Genomic DNA, 16831 nt, shown 5'->3' with positions numbered 1-16831 from the left:
ACATTACATTAAAAATTTATTTGATTGGCTTATAATGTTATCTTTCGACAAATGACGACGAAATTTAAGCCACAGCCTTATATAATGATTAGTACATGGTTTGAAATGACCGGGGCTGAAAGACTGGAAGGGCGAAACGAATATATACCTCAAACGGCATACCGAGTCCGACGAAAATTATACTATGGAGAAAAAGGAATCAAGTAAGATTTTTTTTAGAATTTCGATAACTTTCATATTTTTCTTTTATTTTTAAAGATCATTCTTTTATTCATTTCATTAACATACACGTTTATGAATGTAAGAGAAATTTAAAAAAAAGATTTTTCCAATTTTGTTCCATTTCCAATCGAGGAATTTCGAAACGTATTACTTTCACCAGATACACATAAATAACACGTTATTTATGTCTCTGCTTTCACTTCGTTTTTATTTCGATTTATAATAACAGCACTGTAAATATTGTAAAAAGTTGTAATATTTACCTCTATAAAAGGAGTCTCTTGATAATCATAGTCTTTTTTTTTTACCACAAAATTGTTTTGTTGATCATGCATCCTAAGAAACAATTAGAAGATCATTGAATAAAGATGTACTTTCAAAAAGTGGAATTCTTTTTTAAAGTATCACGTGTCATTTGTTTGATAAGCAGTCTAGCTGCAGGATTGTAGCTCCCGGTCTGAAAAAATTCGGATGGACATTTTTTCAGACCGGGAGCTACAGTCCTGCAGCTAATAAGCAGTCAAGAACCGTTTGATAACATTGTTTCAAATATTCTAGGTAGAATCAAGGACCTGCAACAGAAGAGAGTGTTGGATGATGCAGCAAGACGGAGGCGTCAGAGAAAAGCCCTAGAGGCGTTGGAACAAGACAACTTTCAGGATGATCCCCATGCAGATCTGAAGATGAGTAAGAAGGCCCCCAAGTTTGAGGAATCCATGGATACTCCAGGTAATATATTCAGGACTGATGGCTTTTACATGTACTCGAGTAGAGATTTTGTTTGGACATTTTGATTCAATGTTAATTTGGGTATTCAATGATCATGATTATTAATCAACAAAAAATTCAAACATGTATACTGGCCTTAGCTGTATTCTGTAGCTTTCAGTCCGAAAAAATTTGGATTGTTGACCAGCTAGTTACACAAAAAGTGCCTCAAAATAAAGCTAAAGTAATAAAGTAATATTTGCATTTAGTTCAAAACTTTTACATGTACTAGAGGTCTTTTAATTTTTTTTTTTTTTAAATTACAAAATTGGTTAACATGTTCTTTGTTTTAAATAGTATTACTGTTTTGTAATCACAGGACAATTGGGGAAAAAGAAACGAAGAAGCAAAGCTGACAATTTTAAGTTTCGTTACAAGAAGAGTTTTGCTGCATTACTTGAAGAAGAGGTAAATTTGCTTCGAAGTGATCTCTTTATCATTCCATCCTATTAATTTATATGTATAAAAAAAAAACAATGAGAGGCCCATATATTTCTTGTTGGTTTTTTTCTGCTTTAGCACATGTTGAACAAAGATTCTGTCGGCTACGACTCGGCTGGGGTACCACCTTCACGATTCCCCGACAGAAAATTCTGTGCTATATGTGGATATCCTTTTAAGACAACAAAACATATTGCATTCTTTTAATGATTTTTTTTTTTACTGATTTTAACAATTTCACAGATGCTCAACACCCTTCTATGTTTAATGTTGTGTTTATTTTCCAATAAAAGCATTTTTCATGCTTTGAAAAAAAGGAAACATATTCAAGTTATTCAATTTGTCTGCATGGCCTGGTGTGTTAAAGGACCGGCAACATCCAAAAATAAGCATTCAATGCTTAAATGATACCTCTTTCTTTGGAAGTCATGAGGGTAAAGGTCAATTTACATGCACTCTGGACTAACCATTAGACTAAGTGTTGTCCAATCAATATAGAAAAAACCTGAAGCTACAAAAGTGGGGTGTACTGATTTAATGACAGTATCTAGTGTTGATAAGAAACATCCAGATTTTTTATTAGAAAGATTTTTTTAAAACATGTATTTTATGATTTTTTCTTAACTGTCATACTTTTCCCTCCAACTATACCTGTGTACAATGTGGAGCGAGATATTGCTGTGTTCGATGCCTAGGCACTCATCAAGACACCAGGTATGTAACACATTGTTGACTCAGAATGATGCACATATGGTATGGTTATTATAGCTTCAATATAGCATTCAGAGTTTAGGCACAGATTCAGTAATTTTTAAAGGGAGTGATGTTCTTGTTTCCTGTTGGAAATTCAAGGCCTTATTTTGGTAACATTAATATATGAATTTTAAATCAAAATTTTCCAATGGGGGGGTCCAGACCCAGACCCGACCCCATTTAAGGTTGGCGTTTGGAACTGTTTCAGAATGAAACAGGGTTTTATAGGTGTGACATGCTGGCTTCAGAATGGTACACACCAAATCATTTTCAGAGGTGCATCATGGTATCAGATACATTGTACATCATTACTGCACCAAAGTGCAATTTATTGTGTTGTGATATGCTGGCTTCAGAATGGTACACACCTCATCATTTTCAGAGGTGCATCATGGTATCAGATACATTGTACATCATTACTGCATCAGAAGTGCAATTTATTGTGTGGAAATAGAATGATTATGAATTTTCTTTATTGCAGATGTTTAAAGTGGACGGCATAGTAAAGCAATGTTTCTGATAATATTGGAAAAAAATCCATCCTTATGAAGTATAGTTCAAATTCCATCTTGCCATATTATCCACAGCTTACCAAAAAAAACTTTTCACAAGGAGATTATTTTAAGCTGGACAGTGGACAATAACATTAGCGTGGCTGATTGGAAGACACCAGTACTTTCGTAGATGTGCTTGTTTACTGGAATCCAAACATCTTGAAAAGCACAATCATGCGAGCTGATGGAAAAAAAACAGAGGAATTGTGGGCTACATCATAGTGCCCCTTCTAGATCTGCAGATGGAGTTGCTGGGTCCCAAAACCCAACACTGAACAGTGTGAAATTTTATCATTTAATCCCATGCAAATTATTTTTAGAGATGACACAATTTGAGAAAATCATTTTTCCCACTGAGAGTATTTCCTTTAATTTAAAAAAAAAAACCAGACTTATTAATCAGTTAAGTTACATGTCCTTGTGTATGAAGAACACATTTTTTTTTTACTTCTTAACCCCCCCCCCCCCCAATCTATAAAAATAAAATACTGTTTTGTTGCTTAATGAATTTTGTATATGTTTTTCAAAAGGTACATAAGATATAAAAGATGATTTGAATAAATTCAACTCAATTAAAAAAGTATGAAGCATAACATTTTTGTGTAATATGATTGGAACTGCACAAGCAGAGGTTTTATTTCATGTTGAAAAACTGATTACAGCTCTGATCGATATAAGTTGTGTATGTCTGTATTCGTTTCTTGTATATTATGTAAGCTTTTACGTTAAAAATAAGTGAGAAATACTAGAACTGTTTATATAAGGACTTCATTTGATAGAATTAAGGTTTATACTGAATAACATTACTGATCCAGGGGGTTCCCTGCACCCCCGGGTGATGTACATGTTTATCTAGAGGGCCTCTGCAGAGGTATTGTCTCGAATTGGATGTATGGTGTTAAATAATAAAAACAAGAAAATAAACTGATTAAAGATCTACCCCTTTGATACAATCGTTAAACATAGGATCAATGTAAGAGGCTGTACAAGGTCCTTTTACATGTATTAAAGCTAAGCATACTAGTCTAGTTGTCGTGTAGACTCAGTTCCTTTTGACGACAAAAATACAATTGTTCTATTCACCTGACAAATATGAATGGTCAAATTATAGAATTCTGTTTGTTATTTAGCCCATTGTAATATGTTCCAGATTATACCTGTACATTATGTGCTTCCTGCATTTTCACCAGGCTTGCTAACTATCATAATGTCATGGTCTTTTTATTTCAGATTGTAAAAACGGCGAATAAACATGCACTTGTTGTTTGGTTGTATCTTTATGTACAATATGTGCAACATCTGCAGGATATAAATCAACGACACGACTTTATATAAGTTCGTATAAAGGTGAATTTTTAAGTAATACGAGATGATTTTCGCTCGGTGTTTTTTTTTCGCCCTTCAACACATTCAAACGGTTTTGCCCGCCTTGAATTCGCCCTGTGATTTTTGAATTCGCCCAGTCTTAAATTCGCCTGCTGACAAGAAAGGCAAAAGTGGTGGCAAGTGGCAAAAATAAAAGGGGGTATGTCTGTATATAGTATATATTTTTGTAACATAAGAATCAGACTTGAAGAATTAGACCTAGAATAAACACTGTATATCCTGGACCTTTTCTGGTAGATGAACCTTTTTCTTGAAGGCTGTTTCTTTTTATTACTAAGAGACAGACTTTGAATGTTTACATTACAGGTAACATGTACTCCCGGACCATTTGACAGTGCGAATCTTCCACTATACGACGCAAGTTATCTGATGGAGCACGCAAAAGGAACAGTTTGGAATTATTTTATGGAGAAAAAAAACCGGTGTGATATTCATATAAGAGATATGTTAATGATCTATCAATATGATCCGTCTTTAAATAGGTGTATTGATATTCCTGTGTATATATGGTCTTAAGTGTAAAAATAATAGAACCCCCTGCAGGCACGTAGCATCGTTTTTGAAAGTGGGGAGGCCAGACCCATCCAAAAAATCTTTTAAAAAAAGAGGAAAAAAAAGGAAATTTAAAGTTTTCCAAAAATCTTCAAAATCCTAATCCGTGGGGGGGGGGGGGGGACTCAACTATACTTCCAAAAAAAAAATCTTCCCTACCAAAAATTTTTTTCCTCCAAATCTTGAAAATCCTAATCCGTGGGGGGGGGGGGGGGGGGGGGGGGGGGGTAGTAACTTCAATTTGACTACTCATTTCCTTATTTTCATATCAATTTTTTACTAACTTCCAAAAAAGTGGGGGGGCCAACTCCATTATGATTCATTTTTTTATATGTAAATTTTAAAAAATTTGTTGCTGCGAGAAAAAGTGGGGGGGGGGGGGGGCCAGGCCCCCCCTGGCCCCCCCTGATGCTACGTGCCTGTCCTGTAAAAGACTCGTCTAAATACCTGGCGTTTATAATGGCATTTATCAGGTCAAACAAACAAACTGATTTTGTCAATTACACGTGTGTGTAACGAGAGAGAGAGAAAGAAAGTGAGAGAGTTTCCATTTGTTGTTACGACAACCAATGTATCGGTATTAACATACAAAAAGAACCCGTGTCATTTTACCTATATAACAAAACCTGTACTTGATATATGGTTATAAGTTGTCAGCGAGGTTAAAATCACCCCCTTTTCACTCCGTTCGTCATCACCGAAAAAATAATTTGATTCCATCTCTACTGTTTTGGATTTTTCTAGGAGATCCACTAATGACAGAAAATGATATAAAAGTGCATTTCTTTATACAGTCTTTATGGATTTGATTTATTAGTTGGGGTCATGTTTCGTATTTTGCTGATGAAAATTGCCATGGTAACATAGTTTGATCAGATTTCTCTGTAGTAGCTTACTCGTGAAGTCTAATCGGGTATAAATCCAAGTGAATCCAATTGCACGTGAGTCATATCCATCAAGCGTGCATAATAAAAACATGTCGTTACAGAAATATTCATTGATATTTAAGAATAAAATAATTATTTTTCACACCAACTTCATTTCCATAAGTTCAAACACTTTCTGCGTATTAAAATTTTGCGTTTCTCCTCTTTAAGTTGATATTTAAAGCAAATTCAATACAGATATTAATTTCCTTTTTTTTTTTATGGCTATGCATTTCCGTTTTCCTTTTCATTATACATTTTATGGTGGCCTCATGTAAGATATTATTAACATTTCTATATATGTACTAATCTGTGAACATTTAGTCAAGCCCAACATGTAATTTAGTTAAAACAACAGATTGAACTATCAATCACAGACCTACATGCATTAATACATCTTATAAACAACTGAGTGAACTAGTGGTCTTTTAGAGAATGACCTTATTTTCATAATGTTCACATTACATGTATCTCTCGTTGAAATGGAAAAGCGTATTGCTAAAAATACTCGTTGCCAAGTTTGTTTTAGATTTGTTCAGTAGTTTGGAAGAAGTCAAACAGATAATTGACGGTAAACATCAGACGCATCAAGCTTAGAATACCACGCTTGAATCTCGGTTAAGGTGAGCTTACGGATCCGGACCCCCTCCTCCTCCCCCCCCCCCACCTCCTCAGTATTCCGCCGCGCATGTTACGTGACTTAAAGATATGAAATGTGGATATATTTAAAAAGATAAAGTAGGAAAAACGTCAAACTAATTAATACTGTCACTATAACAAGAGTTGTTTTACCATCTGTCGAATCTTTTAACTAAAATCTAGGCCGTTTTCATCCATTGTCATCCTTTGCTTTTTTTCTCGATCTTTGAGGTGCAACAACTATAGACAAGAGATATCTTGATTTAAAAAAAAGAGTTTCACAAAGGTATTTTTCTTCTGCTATCAATTGCATTTTTAAATAACCGTATTACTTCCAGAGCGATGGTTTCTTTGTTTACAAATCGACTACATGTAGATTCAAGCTTTAAAGACATTGTTTGTAGGGGTTTTGAACACCGATCTGTCGCACATCTAATTGCTTGATCAGCATTGTTTCATGTACATTCTCCCCTGATTGACAAAATTGTCCAACTTTACTGCTGATTATACTAATATTAACAGATGTGAAGTGCTTTGATATTTTCACAATGCAACCACAGAAAGAGTTTGTCTACAATTTCGTAAATCATTAATTACTGAGTATATTGACTCCCGACTGTATTGATATATTAAATACTTTTTTTACAAAACATAAACTTGATCTACATTAACAAAACCAAAGACGATCTAAGACTCCAATATTTTAGCCAGTTTAATTATAAACCTAGGGTATCAATGGAAAGACTGTTACCTGAGGACCAAAATTGCCGAGAGAAGATAGTTGTCATTTCCTTTTATTGTCAATGAACTGCTGCGTTAAGAAAAAATAAGATATTTGAATTTTATCACTTATCATTCTTTTTCACTTTATAACGAGGAATATACTGAGAAAATTTTAGTCAATGACCGTCTTGACCGAGCGATAGTCGAGTAAACGTTGACGACCCTAGAACTCTTGACCATTGAATTTTTCTGCGATGTCTGAAAAACAATAATTCCGCGATATATACTATCTGATACAAAAACAGTAACCCTTGTTCATATTTATCACATTTCATTATTCTAATATAGAATACTTCACAATTACCAGGATGCAAATGTCGGGGTCATGAGGTATAATCATTATTTTTTTTACGAGTTTGGAGTTTTCACGAGGTTGCTAATAATAACTTACACTGGGTAACAATAACTTCCCTATCGTCGCACCACAAATTGACCTTTGACTGTGCAAGCTAGCTATAAAAACTGTAAATTATAAATTTATGAATCCCCGGAAATACTTTTTTATCGCTGATGTTCATATTTCTGAGTAAAAAAAATTAACATGTTAATTAATTTTTTTTTTTTTTAGAAATTTTCCCTCAAATCGCCCATGTGGTCGTTTAATAGCAGAAATGAGAAAATGTAAAACCATTTCCTGAAGTCCTTTCTCTCATTATTTCTATAGTACGTACCTTTTTGTCGCAGTTTCTTTATTTGATGTCGCCCACATCAAAAGTTCAATATCTTTGTAAAATGCTTTGAACAAAACAATAAACAAAAAGTTGTATCGATATGATGAAATTATAATTTTAAGATTTTTTATACGTTTAAATCGAGTTAAGTATTAATACTTCCAATCAATATTCATTTTCTCTTGCAAATCTGCGTCTAGTGACGCCTTTGATGAATTTTAATTTTTATAAAAGAAAAAAAATGAAATCTATGATATCAAAATAGAACAAGAATGATTTCATATCAAATTAAAAACATCATATATGTGTTACTCTTGAAATTGTGCGTCCATTGACACTTTGAATTTGTTCAAATAAAAAAAAAAGTAGAATTAATATATTCATTAATTTCAATCGAGTTCAGATAACCTTGAAATTGTTTTCAATATATCATACATGAGTTGATCTATTAAAAAACTCATTTTTTTTTTAAATTTAAAATAATTTGAATTGAGATTAAATGACTTATAAAACGATTTCAATGGGTCATATCTTAGTTGCATTAGCAATCTATTGAGACTTTGGTCGATATAGTGAAAAACGGTTTATTTTTTTTTCAAAATCTTTGAATTTGATAAATAACCAAAACGGAAATGTCACTCGTGACTTCCAACGAGATCGCATTTAGTTTTCCTTATTCTTTTTTCTTCCCGATTCACAAATTCCTCCAAAAGGCTTGGCCAGTTTCTTGAAAATATCAGATCAGGCCCCGGGGTCATAAAAATTAGACGAGCTCACTTTTGATCTCAGTCTCACTTTTCCACCATAAATTTCTTTTGTAAAGGTGAGAATGAGATCAAAACTGAGCGCGTCTAACCTTTATTGCCCTGGGGCCTGACCCCGGGGCCATAAAACTTAGCTAGCTCAGATCTGAACCTTAGGTATCGCAATTTTTTTGCAAGGATGACGTCACAAAAATATTGTTTTTTTTATTAGATATTGTGATTTTGTTAGCATGAAGGTTTGTTTACACGTCTTGCACAAAAATCGCCGAAGCTCTGTAAATTAAAAAGAAAAGTGCTATCATTTTTCGTGTTAATCTTTCATATGTGGAAAAGAAGAATTTTTTTTTTTGATTTGAACACTTTAAATAGTATTTTTCATAAAATATCGTTTAATTTAAGATTTAGGGTTAAGGAAACTTTAACAGTTCTTACAATGATTATATTTTATCGTTTTAAAAGTACACGGAAGACCTGCTCGTTGCTCGCAACGAGATTGTGTCAATAGTCTCTCCTAATATTGATCTGAAGATTGACTTGTGCTCGCCCTGTGTCACGTGACATAACCAATGTATATATATATACATGTATATCAATATATGTACGAACTCTAACGGAAAAAAATACACTTGCAAAGGTAAGATAAATAAGGTAAATGCTGCTGAGAAAAACCCATAAATTTTCGTTCATTATGATTAAGTTTCATTGAGGTGATATAAATGAATAATTGTGTTTAAGAATTGATTAAATTTGAAAAATTAAGCGAACTATTTAAGACTTGCATTTATTTGAATTTTAGAATGAAGATGATCTAGTTTATACAACTGTCATATAAATATGGTCCTTAACAATATTTTTTAACTGCTTTACATTGCAATTGTTCGCGGGCAAAAATATCAAAATTGATTTGAAGGGAATGTGATACAAGTACAACTTGAAGATATAAAGTTCACTTTGCAAGTTACGTTTTATAAAACATCAAAATGTCTGTGAAGATAATAATTTTTCAATTATGGTTGATCAGTAATGTGTTATCCTTTTTTTTTATATACATTAGTATGATGTACAGTCATTCATTCTTTAAATTGTTCTGAACTTTTATCTTAAATTATAAAAGTTTCTGCTCTTATAGTTACACACACATGTAGAACATAAAATGAATTCGAATAAATCTGTGACATAATCGTTAGATTGGAATGACTTGTGAGTTCTCTCAGAAATTAGATGCATTATTATAAAGGACCGTCTTTTAAATTAATAGTATGTAAAACACAATTGTGCTACTGTTTTTCTACACATATTACGGGATGTAGTACATAAAGGTTCTTGTACACTATTTACTATACTTATTACAGCACCAAAGTACGACTAAAATTCAAAACGAGATATTTTTCCCCTTTACATAATTAAAAAACTTTTTTCGCCTATGCAATCAAGCTGACAGATTTCTTATAAATGCAATTATACTAACAATAGGAATAGATCACAATGGATAATAGGCATTGATTTCAGTAACAGAGACAGAAGGTACCAGATATAAGTAGTCGATGTAAGGTTACGTAACACTAAATCCTAAAAGTAATTTATAAGGAACCAGCAGGTTGGAGCGAAGAATCTGTACACATACAAATCTTCAAGTTGTTCTTATATATATCGAGATATTAACATCTCGCTACATAAACTCTATCACCACTTTATGCAGGCAATTTTATTTGAGTTGTAAAAGTGTTGAATTGTAAAAATATGCTCTGAAGACATATGCTCTTTTCTTTTGAGTATTTCATTTGGTACGAGTAAAAAATATTTCTATCATAATTATGTAAAACAAACAGCAAATATACACTTCCAATAATAAAGATTTTTTTTCCCGAAACCTCATCTTTCTTGGAAATATTAGAATTATTGATAGAATTCTTGAGCTAGATTTATGCTAGTGCCAAATTAACTTTATTTAATCTAATTAACTGGTTTTACATCCTGGAAGGTAATTTTACGGTGCTTTTGAATTCCATCGCAAGTTTACATAAAGTATTTCCCTTTCTTGTATGGCGTTGTTATAGCTTTTCAAATCAGCTGTTGTATAATTGAATTTCCCCCATATTAATGAGACTTCCCCCGAAAGTGAGTACTCCCTAGGAAGGTTAGCAATATATAGTTAGCCTCACTCTCCCGTCCCCCCCCCCCCCCCAAGAAGACTGGGTACATAGTGAGCTTTTTTTCCGAAAAAATCTCAGTGTATTGCCATTTTCCGAAAGGGGATCGCATGATAGCCGTTCTTTTCCCTTTTATTGCGAGGCCCCCACCCTTTCCACTATACTGGAAAGGAATAGTCTTTTTGTCTTGTGCTTTCAGGGCATGTATACCTATACGGTAAACGCCTGAAGGCGATGGCGTACACGTCGTTTGGTGCAAAACTATTTTTTAAAAAACGAAAGGAAAGACAAATAGGAAACAAATTATCCTCGTTTCAAATACATTTTGATTGAATTGATTTATTTTCATTTAAAGTGCAAAGTATTAAAGACCATTTTGAGAATTTTATGCATGATTCCAAATTATATATATCTGTACATGTATATCTGTACATGTTTAGTATTATATATCTAAGCTAAATACATGCTGATGCCAGGTAAAGAGGTATATCGCACTTACTGTATACGAATTCGTCTACAATATAACGCTTTTGCAAAGATCAGACATTTTCAATTTTTATGCAGTATTTAGTTAAAATATATTCAAAGAAATGCAAAATACACCAATGCCAAGTTTAAAGAATCATTAAAATCTTCAGGGTTTACTAGGGTTTAAAAGAAAATACTAGTAGTATTAAAGTATACGATAAAAAGTTGGATATTTGACTCTTTGAACCACTATAAACCAAATTGAAAGTGGGGGGAGGGGTTACTTCTCAGAAATCTTGACAAGCAAAAATCAAAACAGTGTTATGATTATAGTTCTATCTAAGTTTGCCCCCCAAAAAACTATGAAAAAAATCTATCAACAAATGTAATTTTACTTTTAAAATCCAATAGAAACATGTAAATATTATCCCGTTCTTTACATTTGTAAAAGAACTGCAAAGGAAATTGCATATCTTATCTACAAGCCCCTAGCCTTATCATATTTGAACAATCTGCTGGGGATCTTGAGTTGCACTGTATGTTGTATACATCGGCTATAGAATAGATGTAGGAGCTCTCAGTGTACACTTCTTTCACTCTAATCATGAAGCTGAATTTGTTCCTGATTTGCTTAGCTGTGTCATTTTGATCACATTTCTTTGGGTCTGGATGCGGACGAGATGGATTTTCTTCAAGGTGAGTATATAAACGCATGTAAACGAAAACTGTTAAAGCGGAAATCCACAACCGCAGGTAGCAACGTACAGGCACATATAATATTACGTACAATGGACCGTGTGTGTAAACTCCTCAAATTTATCTAGAAAATAAGTAATGCATGTAAGAATTAGGTACATATAGATAAGTTTTATATGCACACAGATGTATTACATACTGACAATGTGTTAGAACAGGTCATGGCGTCTGAGAAAGCGAGGCATTTCGCGGAGAAAGGAAACCAGAAAGATGTGGCTGCGTACACTCAGAACTATGGGGCCCACAGAGAGGGGATATCAATGAAAGAGGTGGCGGATTACTACACAGAGTGGGCCAATTCCAACCGATACGAAATGGTAATTAACTAACAACTGTTACCTGTGCGAAACTCTCGCATACTCGGCACTTGCTTTAAGAAAGAATATTTTTTCCTTTAAAAAAATGCTCTCAAAGTGTATGGAATTTAAAAAATATATTTAACTTTTGTTAAATCATTTTTCAAAATTGCTTTTTTGAAACCACTCTTTTAAAAGTGTAGGATTATACAATATAAAGGATTCATTTATCATCGTATAAATAAATATTTAATATTTATGTTATATTTATGAAAGAATCTCATTTAGAAAGTCGTGAGTGAGTTAACTGCTAAACTGAAATGTCATTACGATAAATCTTTACGTACACAGTATCTAAAATAATATGGTTATTGTAGTTATTGTAGTTTATCATGGAAACATTTTTTTCCATGTAGCACATATATTTATGTGTTCAGAGAAAACCATTGCAATTATCAGAAGAACAGATTTGTTTAAAAAAAAAAAAGAGTACGTGTCTTAGACGTCGTATCGAGGTCAAGAATTGTCATAGAAATTAGAAAACAACGTGATACAAACACCACAAGCACTAATTTCTGCGACAAAATTTACCCCATAGTAATACATTACATTAGGTGCGTTCAGAATTCACCAGATTGTTACCAACGGCAAGTTCGGTCACCAATGTCTACAATTGGTAACCAGTGGTAGCACTTGGTTACCAATGTTGACCATTTGTGTACTTTCAATTTCAAATGAGGTCACCAAATCTACCGGCAGCCTAGAGCTTGGGCAAGTTTGGTAGATGACGCCATTATGCTTATTCAACATGGCGGGATATAGGATGCCTATAGATACTGATGTAAATAAAGACTTTAGAATAAGATATATGCATATCAAATTAAAAGGATGTTGATATCGAGTGAAATATGCACAGATTGTGTAGAAAGAATGTTGATATCAAGTGAAATATGCACAGATTGCGTAGAAATTGCTTTTTAGATTTCAAAGATCCATGGCCAACAAAGAAATTATTGATAGGCCTATATCACATTGCTGTTTGGGACACCTACCCAAAGTCCAAGCTCTTGTTAAAGAATTGATTCTATTTATATACATTCTTGCTGGCGTTAAATATTTATTACCAGTTTTGCAATTAATCTTAACTTTCTTTGTATTAATGATGGATTGGTAGTCCTTTTCTAGACTTCTTTACATAATTGGGAATTCAACAAAATTGTCATCAAAGTTGTGTAATGACTTTTTAAGCATAATAAATCTCTCAACGAAGCTGTTTTAAAGGGAAAGAATCGCACTTCACAGAGGAAAGGTATTTTGTTTTGTTTTCAACTGTTTTATATTTTCAAATTGTTACAATTGGTAACCAAGTGTAACCAAAGGCTACCATTTGTTTGAATTTGACAAAAAATCGTTCATTGTACTACCTTTTCAAATTGCTACAAATGGCAGCACTTGGTGACCAATGACCACCATAGTTCACCAATGGCAACCAAATGCTGCCAACGGTAGATCTCAATTTCACCAACGGTACAACTCCGAACGCACCTATTATTATACTTTATTGTTAAATACTGAAATCTGATTGGTTTAGACACAGTCGGTAGCAACACAGTTGGCAACGGGTAATACAACGAACTGTTACATGCGCGTAAATTATGCGCGTATTATTTTTTATAAAAGCAGTAAAATTTTCTTTAAAATTAAGACATTCAGTATAATAAAATAAATAGTGTCTGTTTGGGAGGGTAAGTGTTGAAATTGACACCCCGAAAAATCATTGTCAATCTCCGCGAATTATTTTTATAATACTATAAGCGCAGAAATGCAGAAACAAGTGCCCGTGACATGTACTTTCTGATTGGTTACTCTCTTGTGGTAGGATCTGGGACCAGAGAGGTACCGTGGACCAAAGATTGCGACCGACTGCCTCTGTGAGCTGTTTCCCGACAATCGGGAGGGGGTCAAAATTTTGGACATTGCTGCAGGGACTGGGTTTCTTGGAGAGGAGGTCAGCTACATATCGTGAATTGTTTACACATTGAATTATATTTACATTTCTAACGTCTTTGTCTGTGATATAACACTGCGAATCAAAATTGTAATTATAGTTCAATGCGTTTAATCAGTGAGGCAATTGACGTACTGTTGGGGCGCAAATTGGGTTAGCATACTTATATGAAATAAAAGTAACGTTAAATGTCAATAATTCATTATTTATTTAATTTAACAATTGCGAAAAATTTATGACTATAAGTAATGAGGAATCATTCTTTGAAAATTATGAGGTGACCAATTGCAAAGTAAGGAGGGCGTGATCAAATGTTTCATAAATCCCTTCGGGCTTTATTGAATTTGATCAATCCCCGACCGTATATGATCACCTCATAAAACTAAAAAATGATTCCTTATTCCTTACAATCTTCATTTTTTTTGTTTATTTCTGTCTTCATATATTTTCATGATCCTCTTCAAATGACTCTTCTGTAGCTATGGAAGAAAGGTTACCGCTCGATCGACGGGTTAGATCCTGCAGAAGGAATGATAGAAGCAGCCAGGAAAAAGAATGTCTATACTAACCTCATATGTGATTTCATGAGTGAGAAAAAATTGGACATTGACGAAGGTACATATCTATTCATAGTGCGATTTTGATATTAAATTTAAATTTTGATTTGAGAATTTAATTTGAGAATCATGATTCCAATGCTGTGGTTGATTCTTAAAATAAATCATTCTATAAAAATCATATTTTCAATGCTATTGTTCATTCTATAAAGATCATGATTTCAAAGCTGTTGCTCGTTCTATAAACATCATCATTTTAATTATGCTGCTGTACCTAGACACGTACGATGCTGCTGCTATTGCTGGAGGTATGGGGGAGGGACACATTCCATGCGGTGCCTTGTACGAGATGATTCGGATAGTTAAACCCGGTAACGAATTGGTTTGGATTTCATGTTTCTTGTAATGCTTCCTTTTTGGGGAGCTACTATAAAAATATTCATTACTAAAGATTTATACTGCGATGATACAGTTGTGTCTTGGGTCCTACGCATAGATTACAAGTATTATTTATTTTAGAAGAAAACCAAATGTCTAGAATGATTTTTAAAATTTTAAACTTCTTCTATTTCAGGCGGGTATATCGTCATTGTTATGAGAGAAGAGTATCTCGAACACGTCAGCGATTATAAAGACAAGTTGGAACCATTAATGAAAGAACTAGAACTTTCCGGTCATTGGATAAAGCTAGAAAGAAGGATAGTTCCAAAATACTCTTTTGAAAACAACGGTGTTGTGTTCATTTTCAAGAAATGTTAATGACTTAAACATGGAGAGCTTGATTCTGTCTGAATATAAGTATGATTTGTGCATGTTCATATTCATTCTGTGAAGCATATTGCCATGTTTTTGTAAAAGAATACTCAGTCTTATCATTATAACTGCGAATCAATATCGTATTGAATTACCTATCATTTACCTGTATTGTCAACGGTACTGCAAAAAAGAAAAATTGTGATTTCGCTTTTTGTTGTCTTGACAACCAATTTGGTATTGACTTACATGTCATTTTTCCTCGTAGAAGATATGAATGCCGGCAAGTGTTCTGGGTTTTTTTCCTCTTTGAGTAACATTAATGAACACATAATTATCAATACAGAAATTCTATATGTCAAGTAGGTGGTCTATTATTGAAGGACATGCACAGTTCCCGTCTTGTAAATTAATGGTCACGACTTTCCTATGTAGTGCCTTTTTGTGAGTTAACCCTATTAAGGATTTATAATTGTTTCCCGGGTAATTAGACATTCCACTATCCTCACAGTCGATAGTACCAGGTGGGAATATATCAATTTCTTAAAAAAAATTGAACAAGGAAATTTTGTGAAGATTTCCTAATGAGCATTATGGTCATGAACATTTGGAAAAATATCTTTGACAGACTTGTGAAGTCCTCGCAGGTACAAAAGTGTTTCAAGTACATTGTGCATAAACATTCATTTCTGCATTCTGGTTTTTTTTTTTTTTTTCATTTTCGGATATATCATATTACATTATACTGATACAACGCATAGTAGCGACAATCAGAATGCATAATGAAAAATCAATAGAGAAATCAAATATGTTCATGCAGAAAAAGCGAGAAAGAAGAAAGAATATAAATATTTTTAGTCGAAATATGAATAGTTTGGCCATTGTTCTTTTACCTGTATGACAAACATTACGTTCACAGAGAAATATCTTTCTTCTAAGAATTATAAAATTATCCTTGTTTGGCTGATAATTTTAAGTAAAAAAAAACCATTAAAAACTTAAATCATCGAAGATGTAATCTCTTATTACATAGCTAGAAAAAAAATCCGCCATGCATGTGCAAGCTAGCAAGATGAGAAATGATACTGAGCGTAATTTGACAGATCTCTGCCGCAAAAAGGTATGTAAAAAAGATCAGAGTTTTACGAAAAGCATTGGATATCAATCATAGCATGAATGAGATGGCAGCGGAAGAAAGGGTTGTTGAGAGTGTTCGAGGGATAACTCTTGCATGCTTGAATTTTATCCCGATTTCAATTCTATAGCGGTGTGGTTATCGTTATATATATGTTTTCATGATTTTATGTTAATTAATTTTATATAATTAATTATTTAATTTTAAACGTGTAGCATTGGTAATTTAATATGAAGAAGTAAATATATC

General features: G+C 33.3%; 2 protein-coding genes across 6 annotated transcripts; both read left to right on the top strand.

Annotated features, from left to right (window-relative positions):
* The first annotated feature begins 64 nt into the window (after positions 1-64).
* LOC105325627 (zinc finger HIT domain-containing protein 1) lies at positions 65-3095 on the top strand. Its single transcript, XM_011425283.4, has 6 exons — positions 65-203; positions 781-951; positions 1310-1398; positions 1510-1598; positions 2065-2145; positions 2666-3095. Exons 1-6 carry the CDS (start codon positions 185-187, stop codon positions 2685-2687), a joined length of 471 nt encoding a protein of 156 aa, XP_011423585.2. The 5' UTR covers positions 65-184; the 3' UTR covers positions 2688-3095.
* A 5875-nt stretch (positions 3096-8970) lies between these two features.
* On the top strand, positions 8971-16141 carry LOC105325626 (methyltransferase-like protein 27). Of its 5 annotated transcripts, none has more exons than XM_020066102.3 (6): positions 8971-9093; positions 11992-12150; positions 14009-14137; positions 14617-14752; positions 14973-15065; positions 15269-15467. In XM_020066102.3, the coding sequence occupies exons 2-6, from the start codon at positions 11995-11997 to the stop codon at positions 15451-15453; spliced, it is 699 nt and encodes a 232-aa protein (XP_019921661.3). In that variant the 5' UTR covers positions 8971-9093; positions 11992-11994; the 3' UTR covers positions 15454-15467. The 5 variants fall into 5 exon arrangements, with proteins under 5 accessions (XP_019921661.3, XP_019921660.3, XP_011423583.3 ...); XM_020066101.3 differs by having other exon boundaries at positions 9057-9093; positions 11987-12150; positions 15269-16141; XM_011425281.4 differs by having other exon boundaries at positions 9077-9107.
* The last annotated feature ends 690 nt before the right edge of the window (positions 16142-16831 follow it).

This window comes from Magallana gigas, chromosome 8, assembly GCF_963853765.1.
Source record: "Magallana gigas chromosome 8, xbMagGiga1.1, whole genome shotgun sequence".
Taxonomy (NCBI): Eukaryota; Metazoa; Mollusca; class Bivalvia; order Ostreida; family Ostreidae; genus Magallana; species Magallana gigas.
The sequence above is the reverse complement of the archived record's forward strand: the minus strand, read 5'-3'. Positions and strand labels throughout refer to the sequence as shown.